The following is a 22,057-nucleotide window of genomic DNA, read 5'->3' as shown; positions in this document are numbered from 1 at the left end:
TGTAAGGAGGTCACAATCAAATATGGGCATTGTATATGAAATTCAATAGATGAAAGTGTATCTCAGCATTCGATAACTTTTGATTTGGACTTTGTATCTAAACAATGATGCATCTTCAACCGCCCGATTTCAAATCTAACAATCAATGATGATTGTGACCTCATTGAATAAAAAATAAATGGTTTCATTAAATACATTTCCTCATAAAAAATAGTAACAAAGTCTACGATCTGAATAAAATGTATTAGTGGGGAACTACAGAGTTCTACGTAGTTTACCCTAAGGGGCCGTTTGGGTACCTATATTTCCATTACACAGACATATTACAACCAAATACGCCATTTCTTGCATTTAGGAATGCATATAGTACACGTTAAATAGAAACACAATGTATAAGATTATCCCCAAAATTTTTGAAATTCATTTCACACTCCAAGGTTTGAGAAATCTATTATGATAGGTAATCTAGACTCTAACACCAAAAAAATGGAATCGACCTCATATGGGAGGTTTGGATACTTTGAAAAATTTATCCTAATAATGTTTTTCTATGGAAATTATACATTCTTTGTAGTTGGATGTAAATTTTGAGGTATAAAACTATTTCTATCATAAATTACTTACTCAATTTCAAGCCAACAATAAAGAAATATGTATCCTCGCCTTGACCTCAAGGAAGGGCGTCATTGAACGCCCTTCCATGTTGTAATGGAAGGGAGTGTCCCTTTCATCATGGAAGATCCCCCTCCAATAATATTTTATTGAAGGGCGACCTTTCAAATATGGGCCCTATTCAATATTGAAAAATTCCAGTACGAAAAGTCAAACGTAAAAGTGAAAAATTCTAGTATGGAAAGTCGAAGTAGGAGTGGAATGTTTCACTTCCACTTCCAAAAAAATTCCTATTATCACTAAAATTCCTACTAGCAAACACGTGGGCTCCGCACGAGCATAGCAAGTCCCTCTTCCCACTCTCTCTCCCTTGCCCACCAACGTCTCTACGAACCCCACGGCCCCAAATTTCTCTCTCTCGCTCTCTACAAATTTTTTAGGGTTTTCAATCTTTGCATTTCATCACCCTAGATAGGGTTTCAGAGATAAACAAGGTAAAATTTTTTTTTTTGTCTGGAATCGGAAAAGTAGCAGCTGTATTTTCTCTTAATTTGTTTCTGATTTTCTGGTTACTTATGTTTTATTTTTTGTTTTTTTTGTTTTTTTATGGAATAGATAAGCAGCACCTTTTGTTTTTTTTTTTTTTGTACGTTTCGTGTGATTCTTGTATGCACTAATTTTCAGGCGACTTGGGTTTTGATAGATTGAGGAATTGATGTTCTGGTTTTTGCCTTGTATCTGTGGAAATGTTTCTGGTTTCCAAAGAGAGATGTCATTTTGTTTTTTTGATAGGTGATTTAAGCTGACAAAGATGTTACAGAAAATACAAATCGAAAGGTAGCAACACTATTATATGATTTTGTAAGATGTTACAGTAAAGTACAAGATTTTTGCAATCTTGTATAAAGAAGAGACATGAGAAAGGAAAATTATTTGAGTAACATAATGTCGTGCCTATACATTAATGGGTGCTGTTTGTATAAGGCTGAGGCCCTAACCAATCAAGGTAAGGCGCACCTTCAAATGGTGCCGAAATATGTTGTCTAAGTATCAATTTTTTTTGTGCTGGCCTAAAAAATTGTTTTCATCTAGATCAAGCCGATCCGTGAGCACTTGAAAATTGACGGTCTAGATAATACATGACAAGATGCACTATTTCCAAGACTTGAAATCTATATTTTTTCATGTCCATACATTTCGAGGTTGAGATGATCGAATTGACTGTTTTTCAGCATCGAAACAACCTCTTCTAATAAAATTTTGAGGTGCGCCTTAATTTGATTATCTAGGGCCTCACCCTTATATAAACTTTTTCCTCTATTAAAATCTATTTGTCCAAGAAAAAGCACAAAAAAAAAAAACAAAAACAAAAAAAAAAACACATTACAATAAAAAAAACAACCAAAAAGAATTAACGAAAAAGTTAAAAAAAAGAAGACATTAGAATGTTATGATCAAGTATGATAAATTTACCCTAATAAATAAATTTGAGGATAATTGCAGGTAAAACTAATGATAGGAATTTGAGCGAAGGATGTTTCTTCCAGATGATCCAAATAGTAGAAATGTACCTTTGAGGTTGCATCCATATGCTATCCAAACAATGGAAATCTATTTTCTAGGAAATACTTTTATCAGGAAATGTGTTTCAAAGGAAATAGATTTCTCCAAACAATCTTTTTCCGGGGATCCAAATGAACCTAAATTGCAATTAAAGGAGATATCAAAAGATCCTACTTAGGTCTTCCAAAGCCCTTCTATAGAGCTTCATACTCATACTGTACTACTTTGGCATTAATCAATGTTAATTTGTACAAAATGCTTTATTCTTTTAAAATTACAAAGTCTAAAAGACATATAGAATTTAACTACTTCAATTATTATAAAATTCTCCATTTTACTTGTAATTAATTATTTTTTCAGTATTATTCTTCATATGAATTCACCGAAAACCTTGTTTGTGTGTGTGTGTGTGTGTGTGTGTGTGCGTGTGTGTGTGCGTGTCTTCATACAAATTCACCCAAAAACATATATGTGTGTGTGTGTGTGTGACATGCGAGTGGGCTGTGTATTTGTGACTGTATCTGTGTGTGTGCGTGTGTGTATGTGTGTGTGTGTGTGGGGGGAGGGGGGTGGTATTGAAAGAGACCATTTAAATCTGGTACAAGGAGATCACAATCACTCTTGTCCATCGGATTACAAATTGGGTGGTTTTGAGTGTCATTGACTTGGTTCAAACTTCAAAGAGAAATTTCTTGAACTTCGTGACACACCCCAAGCTCTCCAATAAGAAATCGGATGGCTAAGTGTATTTGTGACCTCTTTGTTTCAAAGGTAAATGGATTTTAAGACAAATGTTTGGGTCTTCGAATAATCATATGTTTTTTTCTCAAAGGTTATTTGATACTCATAATTTGTAGATCATTTTCTTACTATATTTTCTCTACCAAAACTGATTTAATACCAATTTTGTTGACTGCAGATTTATTGTCATACAGAGACTTGCTACTATGATCTCCCTTCCAAGTTATTTCCATGTTTTTTATTTATGATATTTGCTTTCTACAATTTCATTTCCCATACTTGCCTAACTAATGGGCTTTTTGGACACCGTTCCTTGCTTATCTACAAACAGTGTCAAAACCATGATTTAGAAAAATGCTGATTTGGATTGGAGTCACCCAATCCAGACGGGTTTTAAGGGACCAGTCTAGTTCCCTTTATAAGTGACTTGAATCACAAGTTGCTTTCTTTCTTTTTGTCCTTTTTTTTTTTTTGGAATAATTTCTGGTGCGACACTTTGGTATGCTCTACTTGACAGGGGGGTTCTCTCTCTTGTGTGTGGGAATCTTGTTAGTAGTAACATATAGAGTAAGTTAATTATCAAAAAAAAAAAAAACCATATAGAGTAAGTCCTAGTTTGATTAAAACTAGAATTTCATGTTTGTGGCATGTTATTCCTATTTGTCATACTACTGTTTTGTCATAGCTACTTGGACATCTGAAGTGGATTGTGTAGGTTAACATGCTTGAGGTGAGCAATTAGAAATGAAGTTTCATTTTTCTCATAAAGTGATTTGTCTCTTTTATTTTCTTCTCTTCTGATGAGTACAGATATAGCCTTGATGTTTATATTACTTGAGCCATGAAGGAGTATATACTGATATGTATGCTTTGGTGATTGAGGTTAGTTGTTTCTTAATGATATTATGTTTTCATGGGGCAGCACATATTTCTTTTAATGGCTTTCTTCAGAGGTGTCTCTTCGCTTTCAAAGCTTCGTTCTCGCATTGTAAGTAAAATTTGCTTTAGTATGTTGTATGCTTAAAGTATTCATATCCACCAACTGGATACAAATAGACTATTTTCTTTCTATGGTCTTAATTTTATCTGAGAGATTCATCATATATCTATGTCCTGAAATTGTTTAATCACCTTAAAATGTCAAATTTTGCTATATTGGGGCTTTGGTTAAGGTGTTGGCTATTGCAATACCATGTCCAAAGTTCGAATCCTACAGCTGAACTACCTTACAGTGGCTATATTCTGTCATGTTTTTTTTGCAATGTGTATAGACCAAAATATCACTTTTAAGAGTGCCTGGTTGGCTTGTACTAAGGAGCCAATTTCCATGATTTTAGTAAACATATATATTTTTGTTTATTCAATTTTCATCCTTAATTGTAGTGGGAAAGAATTGTGGACGGGAGTGTATATCATGATCTAATGGGTTATGAAAACTGCAGTCCATCAACATACACTGTCTGCTCTGTAGTTGGTGATTGACTGTACCTTGGCGAATGTCTTTGTGTGCTCCACTACGTCTAATCTTCACCATTGGATAGTGGGCACTGAAGGTGGATATGAGGACTGCAGTTTTCATTCTATCGGAATATACATTTGTCCCCATTATAGAAATGTGAAATAATGTCATTTTTCAACATAAAAGAACGAACTGATCTCTTCTCTCATCTGCATCGTTTAAAAGTGGTCTTCTTCATTTCAGGTGCAGCAATCTAGTCTTAATGGTTCTGTTCGGTGGCTTCAGATGCAAAGTGCTTCTGACGTTGTATGTTTTAGTTATTTTATCCGACAGATTTTAGGGTTCTTTTCATGTGAATTTTGTTTTTTTATCTGTTTCGAAACTAACTACTTTTATGTGTTGGTGAAATAACATTACCTTTCACTATAGTGGCAAGGTTGTTTTGGTGTTCTATACTGAATCCTCTTTTGAGATTTGGGTTATGGTACACCTCTTATCAATGTGCCAAAAATAGTGAATGCAATTAGATTTAAAAAAATAAATAAAAGAAAAATGTAATAGGAACCCGTTTTATGTTTGTGCTTTCATTAATTTTTCCAAACATATAAAATCAATACAGATTTTCCATGTTATTTTTTTCATCTTGTGCAGGATCTTCATCTGCAGTTAAAGGAACTTATCCCTGAGCAGCAGGTATGTGCTTATTCTTTTGCAAAATTGTCTGTTGCTGCTAATTTTGTACTGAATTATATAAAAATTGTTGCTTTTTTTTAACTTGTCTAAATTACTGCTTTGATAAAAGACCTTGATTAATGTAAAAGTAGTAAACTAAGGATGGATATAGTTAAGTCTACCGTCATGTGAGTCAAGCACTCAGAAATTCTCAAGTCATACTAGATGGTATATTTTACCAAAATTGTATATTTGCTATATTTTTTGAGCTTATGACAGCCATAGGTATATTTCCTTTGTTTTGAAAGAACTCTGGTGTAAAATGTGAATACATATTACAAGAGGCAGTTTATGTGGATTTAGCTAATCCTAAGGGAAGAACTTCAAGATTAGCGTGTTAGAAAAAGAAAATTGGTGGATAGTGTGTCTATTTCTTGTTCCCATGGTACTTGGTTGATAAATGATTTATTTTCGCCAGGTGATTTTGGAAGCTCATAGTGAACTTCTATTGATGGTCAAAGGAACCAAAGTGTTATAATGTGTAAAGGTCATGTTCTTATGATTGAACTGTAGAATATATTTTTTCCCTCTGAATGATCACAGCAGAGCCCCTCCTTGCACTCATAAAATGACACATTTCCTCATTTGCTTAAGAGATTATGCTTCCTTTCACTTATTAGAAATCAATGGAAAAGTTGTACTCTTGAAACAACTTGAGATGTACAAAACCCTGCATAAATGAAGGACTTTCTGTGACTGCTCTATCTTTGTGCTGAAGAGTATGATCACTTTTGTTTTTTTTGGTACAGCTTGTAGTATTTCTCTACACTCAATTATCCTCTCTTTTTTTTTTTTGTGTGCATGGCTTATAGTAAATTTTACATTCAATTATCCTCTTATTTTTGTGGTCTCAAAGAGTTCCTCTTGTGGACTCAGGAGCGCCTAAAGAAACTGAAATCAGTGCATGGGAAGGTTCATCTTGGGAACATCACAGTGGACATGGTAAGAGGCAGTCCATACTCTTATGTGTTGAGATGAAAGGGATATTAGCAAAACAGTGATGGAAAACCTGCATAATATGCACTAGTTCTCCAGAAACTTGGACTTTTGTTATAGTGGAAGGATCAGTCAGTTTCTTTAAATGATTATTTTACCCCTGTGAATCTATAGCAAAATCCCTCATGTGCCTGGTAAATACATGATCAGGGGTAAAATTCTCGTTTTAAAAAACTGGTCTAGGAACTTTCAAAGTTCTAGAGCACTGCTGCTATTTATGCAGGTGTTCTAGGCATTCGTCTGATATCCTTCCCCAACCTTCCCCTCCTCTTTTTCCTTAGATAAAACTGTAGGCACCCTTAAAGCTAGTGAGTGATCATGGTGCATCTTCTTTATTGTATAGGTGATTGGTGGAATGAGAGGAATGACAGGATTGCTATGGGAAACATCGTTGCTTGATCCAGATGAGGTATATCAATCTAAGACACTGATCTTTACTTAAATTTATCGATCGATGTTGATATCCATATGAAGCAGTTGACAATAATCAAATGGACCATCAAACATTATACTCCATTGGGGTCATCACCATCCAATGAAATTTTGAGATGGCGATGGAGATAAAGTGGGATCCAGAAGAGCATGAGTCCATCATTTCAACAGATGGTGGTGGATCAATGGACTATGATTTTTCATATGGCATTGACCTCGATGGACTACAGTTTTCCCTAGTATACTTTCTCTATTCAAAATCTTTGTGAAGCCTCTTGCAGCTACGAACTTATGGTTGGTAGAGGTTCTTATGGAATTTCCTTTTCACTTGTTGATCAGTTAATATTTTTCATAGGAGTGCTTGACTGACTATTGTTGGAAGATTCTTAGGGAATTCGTTTTAGGGGTCTCTCCATTCCGGAATGTCAGAAGGTGCTTCCTGCTGCAACACCCGGGGGTGAGCCATTGCCTGAGGGCCTGCTATGGCTCCTTTTGACTGGGAAGGTAATTATTTGCTTTTACACTATTGTTCTTTGCACCGAAAAGAGGTTTTTGTTGTAGTTATTACTAGTAATGGTACGAAGGTTTTTATTGTTCTTGACATCATACGTTAGTTATCTTATGCTCTTGTATGTTTTGTTTTGTACTGATTCTGTGCTTCTTGAATCTCAAAATTTACCTGGTAAATGACTGCATATGTTAATTGGAATTATATTATCATGGCCTGATTACACATCGATAAATTGTTCAAATGATTCAGTGATAGAGGGCTGTGATGATATCACTAAATATTCTCAAGATTCATCCTGCTTGTATTTGTGTTCCTTTCCTTCACATAAATTTTGGGCTGAACAAATGTTCAATAAAGCGTAGGCGGGTGTTCTAGGTGTTTTGGGGCACCTGACTGCCTAAGCTGGCACGTAGGAATAGGGATGGGTAGGGACCCCCCTCCCACCCCCTCCTCCAAAAAAGAAAAAAAGAAAAAAGAAAAAAGAAAAAAAAAGAACACCTAAACAAAAAGGATTATGGATTTCTTATAGCAGAGTTTTAGGCCTTAGGGAGTTTTTAGGGCAAGTTTGGAGCCCCAAACCCCTATTGATAAGGAGAAAACAAATAATATAAAATACATTTACAGATACAAAGAGATTGTAAGACATCAAATTGCTTGAAATCCCAAATGTCATTGTACAAACCTAGAATTAATACATAAAGTCACAAAGGGTTACTCGGCCATGCATCAAAAGTCAACTAGACAAAAAACAAAACAAAAAAAGTTGTCACCACCCAGAAACTCAAATGTCAACCAGACAACTCTATGGCATCATCACTCGGGGTTTTTAAGTGGATCTAAATCAGCATCTGATGATGATGATGCCATGCCATCATCATCATCAGAGTCATCGCCCTCAGTGTCATCTCTTTTGAATTTACTTCTTCCTCTTTCATCCTCCTCTCTCGATCGCATCACCCTCTTCCACTTCTTCTCCGTTACCTTCCCTTGATGGGGCTTCTCCTTCTCCTTCCTTTGGCTTTGAGATTGAGCCTGAGTGGTCTGCATAGGGCTCATTGCTGTCCCAGCAGCCTCACGAACCTTGTCCCAGGTCAAGGCCTCTTTAGGGAATACCTTGTGAACCTCGACATCAATTAGCCACACGCATGTGTCATCCATATCAGCAGCTTCAATTGCCTCCTTTTCATTGTCATCCATATCAGCAGCTTCAATTGCCTGCTTTTCATTGTGCTTCAACTGTCGATGATGCTCTTGCAACTTGTGATTATATTGAACGATAACTAGGTTGTTTAGTAGCTTTTGCTCTAGCCTGTTACTCTTCTTTATATGGACCTAATAGAAAAAACTCACTCGGTTTAATATGTTAATATACTAAGTAAAGAAACAAACTACCGTTACTATGTAAGTAATTACTAACTAACTAAGTATTAACTATTAAATAATATTACCATTTCAAAGGTGCTGAAGTTGTGCTCACATTTAGCATTTTCACGGCCAAGTTTCTGGAGAACTATTATGTTTTGACACTAGTTCTTCAGAAACTTGCCCATCCACCATGAACCTATTTAACATAAGCATAAATGTAATAACTTCGTAAATTAGGTATGTGTAATTGAAATTCAATACTCAAACATAAATGTAATAACTTAGTGAATTAGGTATGTGTAATTGAAATTCAATACTCAAATCATAAAATCAAAATGTAAACTCACCAGGAGGGGTCTTGGACCTCTGCCTGATTACCAGCTCCCTACCAAGAGTCTTAGTAGCGAGCCTATACAACTCTACCTCCATCATTATTGTGTCCTGCATTTCAGGATCATGGTTGAGCTTTATATTGCATTGGTTGAGTGCATCCATGAATTCATGCTTGCTATGTAGCTTAGGATCTGTGTACAAGTGAGTAGGGTTAAGGTAGTATCCTGCTAAGCGTAGGGAGCCTCTCAAGCTGGTAGTTCCATTTATCTTCAATAATCTACAAATAAACCTCATACTTTTTCTCATCATGCCCAAAAAAATCTACTGATTTCTTCCTTTGCATCCTCCATAGCTTTATAAATGTGCCTCATAGCTAATGGGCTAAAGACATACAAGGCATACTGGACTTTATTAATCTTGAGTCCATGATAATATCCAAAACAACTTTTCCATCAACTTTCTAGACTAGTTGGACTTAGTCCAATCCTTTGATACAAATATGGACCTCAACTTTTCCTTCTAATCACATTAAGGTTTGCAAGAACAAGTAGGAGGTGGCAAATCTATTCACCCAAGGCCTCACCAAGTCTCTATTACCAATGAACTTCCTCATCATGGCTAAGACCTGACCAACATAAAATTCCCTAAGTGAAAAACCCTCAATGACTCAAATGTATTCAAAAGAATCAATATAAGTAACACATAAGCATAAACATAGTGTAGATCAGGTTCTTACCTGAGTGTAACTGTATATATACACTGCAACTTTATTCTCCTTTTTTATGGTTATTAGGAATGTCCTCTTCTTATTGATTGCCTCAAGCACGAGTTCTACGCAGTGTGCTGCACAAGGGACTAGAAAATCCACGGCCTCTTGTCCATCAATAACTTGGTGGCTGCCATATTAGCTGAGAACGGTCACTACTTGAACTACTTTATCCTCCCCTATCTCCTCTATGCACTGGTCCACCAAATTAAGAATGAATTCTTCATCATGGGGCTTGTCTGAAACATCAATAGACCTCAAGAACATTATCCCTTAGGAACAATTTAACATCAAGTTCATAATGCATCTATTCCTCGTGTACCTCCAATCATCAGTCATGACTGTGCAACCATATATACCCCACGTGTCCTTGTGGGTCCTCAAATGGTTGTTGGTGAGCTCTACTTCTTTCCTAAGCAATGGAACCTTAAGCTCATAAGCAGTTGGAGCCCTTCAACCCTAGCCCAAATTGGCCCACTGCTTCCAATATAGCCCGGAAGCTACTCAAGTTAGCGGCATTAAAAGAAATGCTTGCTTGAAAGAACCACCTGGCCACATGTTGGGCCTGCTTATCTTTTATCTTCTTTTTAAAAGTGGGTCTCTAAACTTGTGTGACGCCTTTCTCACAGTAGAATCTTAGGATCGGGGCTGGGGAAGAAAGTATCCATTGGCCCTCTTCTTTTTGGCCTACTAGAAGATTCAGCCTCAATATAAACATCTTATTCCTCTCCCCGAAATCCAAAGATGTCTACACTCCTTACAAATTCCTAGTCTTTTCCTCACCTCCTCTTTCTTGTTTTTCAACTCCTTCAAGTGCTCTATCATCTCTCTCCTGACCTCAACATGCATTGGAGTGCATGGGGCCACATCCCTTCTAATACCTGCTAAATGTTTATTTAATTTATTGATGCCGACATTATATTTGTTTTAACAAAACTACATAAAATGTTTTTTTTAACAAAACTTGCACTCCATCCTATTCTTGTCAAGGGGATTTGGATAAGATCCATAGTTCCAACTTGGATCACCTTGCCTACTTGATCGACTAGAAGACATTGTCACAGCGACAGTAATTGATAGAGTATCATTGTGTATAATCTAATCAACAAACCTGTAAAATGCACAAGAATAAAGTATTAATAAAAACATAAGAAAAAAAATTAGTGTTTTAAATGCAGACATAAAAAATAAATGAAACCACATAAAAATGAAACTTTTTTATGAAACTTCAAAATATTGTGATACTTTAAACTTTCATAATATGTAGAAATCAAATGAAATACTAAAAATGACATAAGAATTAGGATGTAAAATAACTATTAATTAATATTCGTAAGATTTGGTTTTGGATATCAAATATTAATAAAATATCAATTTCATTTGAAGTTTAAGACTACTTGTAAAATATAAGTCCAATCGGTAAATATTCCATCCACAAACATGAAAAATATTAAAAAAGTAAAACAAAACTAATAAAAGATCAAAACATCGCACATTGTACAAAAAAAGAAAATTTTGTTTCACACATTATTCAATTTTTTAATTGCACTAAGCTTTACAAAAAGAATTCGATATAGGCTCGATTTTTGTCATCCAAACCGGGGAAATAATCAATTAATCACAAAAAATTTCAATTTTTCATCCATAAACATGTAAATATATCATAAAAGGAAAAAACAAAAGTAAGAAAATATCAAATGGTTCAAAACATAATACAAAATAGCAAAAGATTAAAATTAAAAAAATTCAAAACTCTTATTCAAATATGATAATGCTCTAACCTTATCAAAATGAAAATTGTCGGCCCAAACCTCACCTATTCGGTCGCCAAAAGTTTTCAATTTGGACCACTTGAAGCTCTGAAAACTACTGCGAAGTATTGCCTTTGTTTTCGAAAGTAATTGAAAAAATCTGCAATTTATTGATCTTTCTATGAATCACATAATCTACGTTTTTAGAGAGTTTTTCTCTCTCTAAATACTACGGTATTGGTTTTTGGGGTTTAGAATGTTCCCAAAAGCCCTTCCCATCCCCCCTTTCTAGGGGGGGTAATGACTTTTTTGACCCAGGCCGAGGGCATTTTTCCACCCTCAGCAACTTGTATCGAGGCAGCCCCTAGGTGCCCACCTTAACTGAAACGTCAAGATGCAAGATTCTTAGGTGGCCCGCCTAGTTGCTGCCTAGGCGTTTTGGTTGCCCAGCCGCCTAGGTGGCTGGGTGGCTGAATTTTCGAACATTGCTGCTGAAACTTAAGCAATGTTTTGTGAACATCTTTATTTTGCTCAATTCTTTTGAGACAAATTTCTTTATTTGCTGAGACATGTACATACTTCTTGAACTTACAAACTGAGATATGTGCATCGTTCTTTAACTTTCAGCATGCTTAAGTGATTATCTTGTACATAGCAGGTACCAAGTAAGGAGCAGGTTGATGCTTTGTCCAAAGACTTGCGAAGTCGTGCCAAGATTCCAGGTACCGTTTGTATTTCTTTTTTTATAATTAGAGTTATGTAGTTTTATTATTCTTTTCATGATCAAGATCATCATATAACATTTTTCACTTTATGTTATTTGGCCACCATTAGGGTTTCTTTGGTTTTTACAACTAGTTGTCTTGGATATCATTCTCTATCAGACATTTGTACTCCAGTTTATGCTATAGGAAAGAAGAAGTTCATCTTCTTTTTTTAACTTCTTCACATTGATGTATGCTCATTATCTCATGTAAATTGGCCGTGCAGTTGTTGTTTTGTAAAAAGAAGGGGGAAACATAGCTCCACGTATATTATGGATCCAACCATGACCTCCATTCTCCCCTCTTTCCCTTCTGTTGTGTGGTCTGTTTTTTTTTGTTTTCCTCTCCTCTTTTCTTCTGATTCTATGTTTCTCCTCTCTACAATAACTTGATACAGATGTTCTTCTCTCTTTCTGTTCAACAAAAATTACATGTAATGCATGATATTTGGGCTACTTCGAGTTCACATTAGATTTATAATTAAATTTTGTTATTGTCTCTCAAACTTGTATGACTTACTTTTTGTTGTTCAGGTCACACTTAAGCAAATTCTGAATGTATTATACTCATCATTTCTTTTCAACAATTTAAACTTGTAGATTTGTTATTCTGTTGCAGGAAGTTATTTTACATATGAGCTCGAGGCATTGTATTTTCTTTGACCATTTCATTTTTGAGTGCAGATCATGTTTATAAAGCCATTACCTCCCTTCCTGAAACAGCACATCCGATGACTCAGTTTGCAACTGGAGTAATGGCACTTCAGGTTATTGGTAAAGCTAACTTGTAAAGTTTGAATCTGACATTTTTCATGTGAACATTAATGCTTGAATATATGCCGATGACACAGTTTGCAACTGGAGTTATGGCACTTCAGGTTATTAGCAAAGCTAACTTGTAAATTGATTTTCCTAGTTTGAAATTGTGCATGTGAGCATTAATACTTGAATATGCACTCACTTTAATGGTCAGTCATGGGTTCTAGCATGTGGACTTCTACAATGGAGGTAAAATGGATTAAAAATTCAAATAATGGCCATTTTCCTTCTTTTGGGCACACATCACTTTGTGTCTATGGGCCGTTTTCCTTCTTTTGGGCACACATCACTTTGTGTCTATGTTACATGGATTCTTGTGTTTGGGTGCTGCACCTGTGTCAGACATGTATCAGCAAACAATTTGACACAGATTCTTTTTCATGCTTCTTCTTTTTCCCCGAGCATTGACTACATCTTGATATAGACTTCGATCTTCTTTTTTGATTTGGGTAGATCCATATGAATTTTGAAAAGATGTATTGATTCAGTCATGACATAACTGAGTTTTTTGGCTACTCATCATGAAATAGAATATTGGCAAATAATGTTTGGATTCTGTTATGTTTTTATAAGATAGCTGTGTCGCCAAATCTTATTCTTCATGGGTTGGGGAATCAAATGCCCTGTACGCGTGTTGCACTTGCTCAAGTATCCAGGTCCATGTGATGTCGCTTTTATGTTACTTACTATATATCAACATAGTTATTTTCAGGGAACGTATTTTATGTGAGCAATCGAGTTTCCTACAGTTGTTTGACACTGTCAAATGTAACAATACAGGCTAAGGGTGTCTTTCTTTTACTCATTGTCTGTCAGTAACGACTGTAGGAAACTCAATGCTGACTTTGTAAATGAACCCTTTTATGGTGTGCTTTTAATACCTTTATATTAAAATTTTAATATTTTCATAATTTTATGAAAATATTTTCTTTCTGAAGTTTAATAATCTAATCATTAAATAAATTTAATATTTTTCAAATTTACTATGTTTCTATTTTTTTATTCCTATTCACAAACTCGTTTCCGCCAAATGTCTTCATTCCTAGTGAATTTGTCTTAATTACTATATAGAGAACAAGAAGAAAATTTTATTTTTTAAGTATGGATTGAAGTTGAAAATTGGGCAATCACCTTCAGTCCTAGTGAGTTTGTCTTAATTACTATCTTTCTAAAATTAGCCATGTAGATTCGCCCACTGAACGTCATTGGTGTTAATAAGTGGTCAACTCAAGTGGTCATTATGGATGACATCCACTACTGAGGTGAATTGGGTTTGATCTGTTTTACTTCTTCAGTTTCTATTTATTTATCTACTTCCTTTCTAGGTTCTCAGTGTGAATCTAAATGAAGGCTCTTCAATTCTCTGTGAAAGAAATATCCCTGGGTTGCTCTCGCTGCTTTATTTACTTTGACACTGCTTAGTTCTGTCCAAAGTACTCAATAAGATACTTGATGGATGGTTAAATATGTTATATCATGGTAAATGTTGATTGACTAAAGGTTGGCGTTTCATTGTGATTTGCCCAACCCTTAATTACGTATAATGAACTAAGCATTATGGTGCCTCCATTCTGTTTCCCTGAATGGAATCAAATTTTGGAAATCTTAGATTTTCCTAATGTGGAACCATCTGTAGCAGCCACCCACACTGTTTTTCTTGTTTTTTCGTCTCAGGTGCAAAGTGAATTTCAAAAGGCATATGAGAAAGGAATATCAAAATCTCGGTAGGCTCTTAAGAGATTTTGTTGTTATGTTTTGTTTATTGTGGCAAATGTGCTTTGTCATAATTTGACTGTATTTTAGGTTTTGGGAGCCAACATATGAGGATGCACTAAATTTGATTGCACAAGTATCAGTTGTTGCCTCTTTCATTTATCGAAGGTGAAACTTTGAACTTTTTGGGGTTTATTGCATACGTCTTTCAAAATCCTTAATTCTGTTGTTTTCATTTTGTACGGACTTTGAGGAATAAATTATTTCAGTTGCTTTACTTAACATTTTGCATTAAATTTGTATGTTAAGGACTTGGTTGGCTCTATATGAGAATGAATTAGATAAGTTGTGATTCTCCATCTAATCATTGGTTGTTTGCGATTCATTTGAAGAAGTTTTTTCTTGGTATCAAGTATAAGTTTAGCGGCAGAAAGCACCTTGTCTTATTGATTGGGTTTGGGTTCAAATTCTCAACTTACTTCACCACAAGCATAGAAAAGATGAAAAATAAGTTAGAGAAAACAAAGTTGCTCTGTTTTATGGGAGATGGCCTTAAGAAGTTGCCCATCGTTTCATTCCACGAGGTCAATTGGTTCTTGAGTTCTGGGTATTGAACTTGTAGCTATGTTAAATTAACTTCTTTTCAAATTCGTATTATGGATATTATGGGTCGAATATAATTTTAAAGGTTTTACCATTATTGGTGTTGGGTTGGCATGGTTGGCTGTTTTGACTAATTGCCATCTGCGATTGCTTTCAGTATAGACTTTCCAGTCCACATGCAATTTCTGAATGGTTTTTGAGTCTCTTTTAATCATTTTTGCTTGGGTACGAGCGATTTCTCTTTTAATCATTTTCGCTTGTGTATGAGCAATTCCAGAGCATTTTGAGTGAGTAATTTGTTCATTGTCATCTGGTCCCTTTCTTCAACAAAGCTGCCATTATTTTATGGAGATTCTGTCTATTGACTGTTTTTTGGGTTTGCTCAGGAAGAGAGAAGCTATCGTATTTTCAAAGGCATTGGGGATTTGATTTGGGAAAATGAGATTGGTGGTGTATTAACATGATGGGTTATCTCTTGGGCTTTGATTGGGTAGGAGTTTGGAGGAGTATGGAAGGATTAAGTCGGAGTGTAGAATGGTTGTAAATAGCAATGCCCCTCAAAGCACACAATGGGAACGCAAAGCCAAGAGTAACTAGGAATAAAAGAGATATTTTGTCATCTAAGTTTCTTTTTAACAGATCATTTATTTCTCTACGTCCTTGTTTTCTCCCTTGCTTATTAATGAATATTTCCTTCCCTACTTGGGTTGCTTTATCTATTCATAAGGGCTATATATTTCTGCACTTATTTGTAAAATCACAAAATGGATCTCCCCATCCATGTGAAGAAGACCTCGAAATGCCCATAATCATTTTCATTAATAGGAATACAGGATCATACAAACAAGGTCAAAGCCTTTTAAGTGCTGTAGTGAGAGGTCTTCTCTATGGCCTGAGGATATTTTTATCACCCTTATTTAGTCTTCTGGTTGTCATCATGTTTCCATTATATTCCCAATGCATTTCTTTTCTGGACCAGCTTATGTTTCACATATGCATGCCGTTTTTTACTTTCTTTGATTATCAATATTTTCACCACATGCTATTACATGTATTGGCTATGGTTCTTCGAGTTCCCTTTGTGCAAAACAGCACAACTTTCTTTGTACTTTTCCCCATTCCTTGGAAGTCTTGTTTACCCTGACAAAATAATTACAAAAGCATGCTAGTTCTGTCAGTTGTATGCTCCTCCTTTCTTTTTATCTATTGATCTTAAAGTGCTTCGGTTATGCTCAATGTTTTCACTGGAAATAATTTTATTGCTTTTGAAATTTGAAGGATGTACAAGAATGGAGAAATCATTCCTGCAGATGATGGCCTGGACTATGGAGCAAATTTTTCGCACATGCTTGGGTTTGATAGTCCTAAAATGCATGAGTTGATGCGATTATATGTTACCATCCACACGTAGGTGCCTTTTTCTAGAAATTTAGAGATAAATTTCATGGTAATATGGTGCATATTTTCTTATCCATTATTTATTATTTTATCTGTTCCTGAGTATTTATTATATTTATTATAATAATAAGTAGGCAATAATGCTATATTATAGTGCTTGTAACCGTTACTTAAGATTGACAGTGTTCCTATGTTTAAATTTGCAGTGACCATGAAGGTGGAAATGTCAGTGCTCACACTGCTCATTTGGTAATTAATCCTGATTATCTAAATGTTTCTTTCTCTAATTTCTACTTCTTTTATGCAGTTCTGCTTCGCTCATCTGATTCTTGTAGATTACAGACAACACATTCTAAGAGGGACTCTCTCTCTCTTTCTCTCTCTCTCTCGTGTGCATGCTTTCACGTGCTTGTGTGTGCGTGAAGCTAGTTTCTAGGTTCCATTGGTTTGGCTTCAGTCATTTACTCTACTACCTGCTTTAGGTTGAAGAGGTTTACACTCCCATTAGCAATTTTTGTGACTCTTATCGTTTGTGTAGGTGGGTAGTGCCCTTTCAGATCCTTACCTTTCATTTGCTGCTGCTTTGAATGGTTTAGCTGGGCCACTTCATGGCTTGGCTAATCAGGTAATATTGCCTTCAAAATCTGAAGTTTTGGTTCAATTTTGTTTTACCTGGAATGTTTCTTAGACTTGTTATGGAAGTTATTGCTATGACCAATAAAAATAAAGTTCCATGCGAAATGAATAGTTAGAGATGCACTAGTAGCTTGTTGTGATAGTATCCCTTTCTATTTTATCCATTGCAAGATGGAATCTAAATGAAATCGTATAAAGCATGTGATTGCACATGTATCTCGTTTTTCAGTCACCTGAAGCAAGGGTTGGACTCTAGCTTCGAGAGCTGCCAACCAAACCAAGTCGTGGAACCATGACATGTACATTCCATTCCAAGAACATATTCTCCCAAAGCCTAATTTTACAACAACCCTGAACCTAAAGCCCCATAAATAAGAGTCAAATATGTGCAGCATAGAATGTAAAGATGAATGCATGCACATGACAACTTGACAAGATTACCCATTAGTGGATTCCTTTAACCTGGTGTAGTGGCTCGCATACACATTTTCAATTTGCTTAGTATCAATTACATGTTGAGTCAGCCTTGGTTAAATAGATATGCCATGTGTGATTGTGAACAGAAACATGGTAAAGAGACATTGCGTTAACTTCTTCAAAGAAGTGGTAATCAACTTCAATTTTTGATGCTATCAATGGAATTTTGGGTTTGTATGCAGTCTGTGTGGCATTAAAGTATGCACACGTATCTGGTAATTGGATTGGGAGATGGTTCTATCACATTGATGTTTTGGTTAATATTGCTCATTGAAAGGTTAAATGTTATCTGAAAGGGCATTTTCCAGGTACTAAAGAAAAAACAGGAATTTTGTTGTGGAAACTTATGGATTAGTTCAATGCATAGTTGCTGGAATGGGAAATAGAGGAATCATCCATGGTCTTGTTTTTATATGTTTTCTTATGCATGCATTGCATTGATTATTCCTATTTCTTTTCTACACTTGGATTCTTATCACTCAATATAATTCTTTGGGATTCAATTCAGTATGATATGCTATACATAATGTTAGTGCATTTCATTTTGTTCTTATATCTTTGTAAGTTCTTACCCCAAATTATAAATTTGTCTATGCATATGTTTGGGAGAAATCTCTTTTCCATTACACCTTTACATTATCACCTTGTAAGCTTTCAAGTTTTTTAATTTCTCTAATTTTTTTTTTACTTTTAGAAATAAATACGCATTCACATAGCTCTAATATATTTGAAGCTCAATTTGTCTTTTGATGCTAAATGTTTGTATCTTTTTCTGATAATGGTGGGTTTTGTAATTCTTTTTTATCCACTTTTCTTGTCAACAGGAAGTTTTGCTGTGGATCAAGTCAGTGGTGGAGCAGTGTGGGGAAAACATAACAAAGGAACAGTTAAAAGACTATGTGTGGACAACATTGAACAGTGGCAAGGTGGGTTCCCACTACGTGGCTATTATACCTGTTGTTTTCAATTAACCTGATAGAGATTGCAGTATTTTACTTTCTGGTGGACTATGGAAAACCATAGTCCATTGGGTTCATCACTTTCCAATGAAATGATGGGCGATTATTTGTTTCATTAGACAGTGATGATCCCATCATGGTAGACTATGGTTTGTTGTAGTCCATTGTGTGGGTTTATTTAAATCGAGTTCTTGATTTCTTTTAGCTCTGAGACTTATGTTTTCCTTTGCAGGTTGTTCCTGGTTTTGGGCATGGAGTTCTTCGGAAGACAGATCCAAGATACACATGTCAAAGGGAGTTTGCTTTGAAGCATTTGCCTGATGATCCCCTTTTCCAGCTGGTTCATTTCTCAGACCTGCAACCATTTGTTATAGGGATTGATTTTCTTTTGGAGAGCTCTTAGAATGATCTGAAATTAATCCGTTTTGTTATTTTCTATTCTAGGTTTCGAAGCTTTATGAAGTTGTTCCTCCTATACTCACTGAGCTGGGGAAGGTAAGAGAAATATCATGAGTAAAGAAGACACAAATGTTATTTTCTTTTATTCCAAGGTAAAGGTAATCTAAAAGCAAAAATTAATCATTGAAAAAGAACAATTGTGAGAGAGGGAGTGAGGGAGGGAGACGTGCTATTTTCACTTTCACAAATTAACACACAATTCTTATATAGCTAGATTTGGTTTTCACGTCTTTGAATTGGTGACCGAATTAGTGACTGAAGGACAAGATGAACAATTCACTATGCTTTTGCAGGTCAAGAACCCATGGCCCAATGTTGATGCTCACAGTGGAGTACTGCTTAACCATTTTGGACTGACTGAAGCCAGGTAAATCTAGACTGCCCCTCCCAAAACCAGAAATTCTTTAACTTGGTATCACTTGTATCATGAAGTGTAAGATGGATTGTTCTGCAATTCCAGATAGACAAAATTGTCCTTTTCATCTATACCATTTTTATAAGCTAAAACTGTATCATGTTTTTGCAAGGACACAATCATTTACAAGATCAAACTACGGTTTTGCTTTGTCCAGTGTGTATGTCACAGAGAGAGAGAGAGAGAGAGAGCTGGCTAGAACCACTATTACATGGATTTGACACGAATGCTAGTGCGTAACACGTATGTGCACGTATGAAAGTGTCTTGTACGTCTCTTAGAAAGGCAGGTAAGTGTCTTGTACGTCTCTTAGAAAGGCAGGTACCGTAACTGATGTCTGTACAACTACTATTTTGTATGCAAGTTCAAATTTTGAATGAATACATAAATCCTTTCCAATCTTTAATACGTTTGAGCTGCGTGTGGAGCAGTAGACTGACATTCTTGTTTAATACCGCCCAATTTCAAGGCCTGAAGCTTGAACCTTTTCGATATATTTTATATATTCTAATCCCATTGTATCTGGTGTTGAAATGTGACACCGGGCCTTGGGTGGAGTGTCGTGGTAACACTGCTTAGTGTGATAGATTGATGAAACATTATGAAATAACTGTCATGCCAGGTATTACACTGTTCTTTTTGGAGTCTCAAGAAGCATGGGAATCTGTTCACAGGTTTTCACTACCCTCCCTCCTTCCAATTTTCATTTCACAAGTATTATACAATTGAATTTGTAAGTATATGACCTTCGTTCTAATCCTTGATTGTGGATGCAGTTGATATGGGATCGGGCTCTTGGATTTCCTCTTGAGAGGCCAAAAAGTGTGACAATGGAGTGGCTCGAGAATTTCTGCAAGAAAGCAGCATCCTAAGGTTTTGTGGTTGTTACAATCTAATGATAGTACGATGCGTTGGAGCCATTCCCCCCCCCCCCCCCCCCTCAGTAATTGAAGAGAAGAAATAAAGAGGTTCCTTTAAGTAGTGTATTGCAGAAATGTGCACTTGATTTTTTGTCTTTATGATTGTAATTTTGAAGTTTGTGTTTCTGTATTAAACTCAGAGAAAGCTAGATTTACTTTCTCTCTCTCATAGACACACTGAAGTTCATTTTACTCTTAGTTATTTTGGATATTTGTGAAATCTCTTCATCTCCATTTGTTGAATTATGATTTATAAGTTGGAGCCATTAGGTCTTCTAATATTTCTGTGTTGGTCTTTCCTCTCTTGCTCATTTTCTCTCTGTCATGCTTTTTCTCTCTCGAGGTAAACTTTATATCAAATTTCCCTTTATTAACTCTCTCTCTATGGCATGGATAGAATGAAAATGGAAAATTTTTGGTTCTCTAAGTAGATTTATCATGTGGGGTTTGGCTGTTTGTTAATTCATCATCATCATTATCATCCAAGCCTTATCCTAATGATTTGGGGCGGCTATATGAATCCCGTTCCTCCGTTCTTCTCTTTTAAGAGTCATACCCTCAGTAAGACCAAAAGTCACCATGTCTTTGTTATTATATGCGAAAATTAAGTATATCTGGGTTTTTTATTAGTTTTTTTCTTTGTTCTTCTTTTTCATATTTGTCATTAATGAGTTGTTCTTTATACAAGTACTTTATGATATTCAGCATTTGGAAAATTTGGATTTGTTTCTCCTGTTTTGATACTCTAAAAGTAATTTTAATGAAATGTTTATGATTTTTAAGGTAGAATTAGTATTATAGAAGTTGTTTTCCATTTGATTGATCTACTGGTTATTAAAATGGCATTGGCCTAAGAATGCCCCTATGATACAGTGAAATATTATCTTTCTTGTATTCATCTTTTTTGTAAATTATACAAACTTTTTCACATTCAGTTTGGCAATCTGGGTGGGTCTTAGTCTTCAGCCCAGATCCCGGATGCTATGGCTTCAAACTTTGTAAATGTTTGAGCCTGTATGTAGCCCAAGAATTTCATATGTTGAATGCATTTTTTGTTGGTATCGCTGCTTGAACTATGAATGAGAATTTTGTTTTATCTTTTGTGTGATTTGTGTCTGTACAATGTTAGACACATTCAATCTAAGGATCAATTATGGCTTGTCACGTATACTTTGGTGGTGCCAATATGTTATGCGACATCCTTTGAGTTACTATTTTCTTGCGAACTTGATTTTCTTTTACTTCTTTATGGTGGATTTAGGATGTATCTGTGGATTTATTTATCAGCTACAGCTGATGTTTACTCAGTTGCGAGGCATCTTGTGATTCAAAGCCATCTTAGTTCACATGTTGTTTCTGATGTTTTGAATCACAATACTTTGGCATATTTAGTTAGCTCTGTAGTGAAGAAGCTATGTTGTCTTGCTTTTTGCTCCAGTATGGGGTCTTCACAATAATACTACATAAACATATTTACATGGTAGAGAATAGGAAGATATAGTGGCTTGAATCACGAGTTGCTTTCTTTGTCTTTTCTATTTTTTTTTGGTGGGGGGGAGGGATTTCTAGTGCGACTGTTTGGTATGCGAACTTGACAGGGGGTTCTCTCTCTTGTTTTTGGGAATCTTGTTAGT

General features: G+C 35.5%; 1 protein-coding gene across 4 annotated transcripts; it reads left to right on the top strand.

The window, feature by feature from the left end:
• The first annotated feature begins 936 nt into the window (after nt 1-936).
• LOC18427432 (citrate synthase, mitochondrial) lies at nt 937-20,704 on the top strand. Of its 4 annotated transcripts, none has more exons than XM_011622551.3 (20): nt 937-1,106; nt 3,839-3,904; nt 4,619-4,681; nt 5,027-5,068; nt 5,984-6,049; nt 6,447-6,512; nt 6,926-7,039; nt 11,920-11,983; nt 12,709-12,791; nt 14,518-14,567; nt 14,647-14,724; nt 16,438-16,566; nt 16,764-16,806; nt 17,096-17,182; nt 18,495-18,596; nt 18,862-18,969; nt 19,074-19,124; nt 19,382-19,455; nt 20,126-20,177; nt 20,280-20,704. In XM_011622551.3, the coding sequence occupies exons 2-20, from the start codon at nt 3,854-3,856 to the stop codon at nt 20,373-20,375; spliced, it is 1,419 nt and encodes a 472-aa protein (XP_011620853.1). In that variant the 5' UTR covers nt 937-1,106; nt 3,839-3,853; the 3' UTR covers nt 20,376-20,704. The 4 variants fall into 4 exon arrangements, with proteins under 4 accessions (XP_011620853.1, XP_088710684.1, XP_088710683.1 ...); XM_088854558.1 differs by having other exon boundaries at nt 12,709-12,798; XM_088854557.1 differs by having other exon boundaries at nt 3,727-3,904.
• Nucleotides 20,705-22,057: the final 1,353 nt, after the last annotated feature.

Source organism: Amborella trichopoda, chromosome 12 (genome assembly GCF_054954075.1).
Source record: "Amborella trichopoda isolate Santa Cruz 75 chromosome 12, AtrichopodaSantaCruz75HAP2 v2.0, whole genome shotgun sequence".
Taxonomy (NCBI): Eukaryota; Viridiplantae; Streptophyta; class Magnoliopsida; order Amborellales; family Amborellaceae; genus Amborella; species Amborella trichopoda.
Note: the sequence above shows the minus strand (reverse complement) of the source record. Positions and strands in the feature narration are given on the sequence as shown.